The 751-nt window shown below is 69.0% G+C and overlaps 1 protein-coding gene across 1 annotated transcript in view; it reads right to left on the bottom strand.

The window, feature by feature from the left end:
- USP20 (ubiquitin specific peptidase 20) overlaps positions 1-751 on the bottom strand; it is a 20,583-nt gene that overhangs the window by 4,329 nt on the left and 15,503 nt on the right. The window contains 1 exon segment of the mRNA XM_014537952.1: positions 40-305. Within this exon segment, the coding sequence (XP_014393438.1) occupies positions 40-305 (266 nt within the window).

The following is a 751-nucleotide window of genomic DNA, read 5'->3' as shown; positions in this document are numbered from 1 at the left end:
CCCTGGGGAACGGGCGGGGCCGGGGGGATGGGGGTGGACTCACTGCCCGCCGTGCCGTGGTGGCAGATGACCGAGAGGAGGTCGTAGGTGGTGATCTGGGACGTGCACTCCTTGGCCAGGAAGGGGTGCAGGTCGAGGCCCTCGAGGGGGAAGGAGACGTGGCTGCTGATCTTGAACGAGTACATCACCTCGTGCCGGAAGCGCTTCAGGTGGATGCACAGGATCTGGGGGAGCCGGAGGTTGGTCATTCCAGGGCCGACCAGGGCCCGCCACCCTGGAACCTGACAGGGGCCCGCTGCTGCCCGCTAAGGTCCTGTCATCCAAGTAGGAACAGGAGAGCCAGCGGCTAGAGCCTCCGAGGCCCAGGCGCTGGTGGTGCCCACGGACTGGATGGGGAGGCCTCTGCGTGGAGCGAGCGGGGCCCGGCCCCAGGACAGGCAGCTGTGCCGAAGGCTCCTGCACACAGAGGGCCGGCCGCCTGCCCGGAGCTGCCCCTGGCTGCTGGCTTCCCCATCCCCAGCTCTGCCTACTCGGTGGTGCCCTCCGCGCCCTACCCCTGCCTCGTGGTGACGAAGGAGTGAGGCCACACAGAGGGCGCCGAGTTACAAAGTGAAGGTGAGCCCTGTCCACCTGCCAGACCCCGGGAGGCCCTCAGCCGTCCCATCCCCACGGCCTCCTTCACACAGAGCCTCTGAGTCAGGGGGGCAGCCTCTGCCCGGCCGCCACCACCAGTCAGTGGAGAGGCCGCCAC

Source organism: Myotis brandtii, unplaced genomic scaffold (assembly GCF_000412655.1).
Source record: "Myotis brandtii unplaced genomic scaffold, ASM41265v1 scaffold1857, whole genome shotgun sequence".
Lineage (NCBI taxonomy): Eukaryota > Metazoa > Chordata > Mammalia > Chiroptera > Vespertilionidae > Myotis > Myotis brandtii.
Note: the sequence above shows the minus strand (reverse complement) of the source record. Positions and strands in the feature narration are given on the sequence as shown.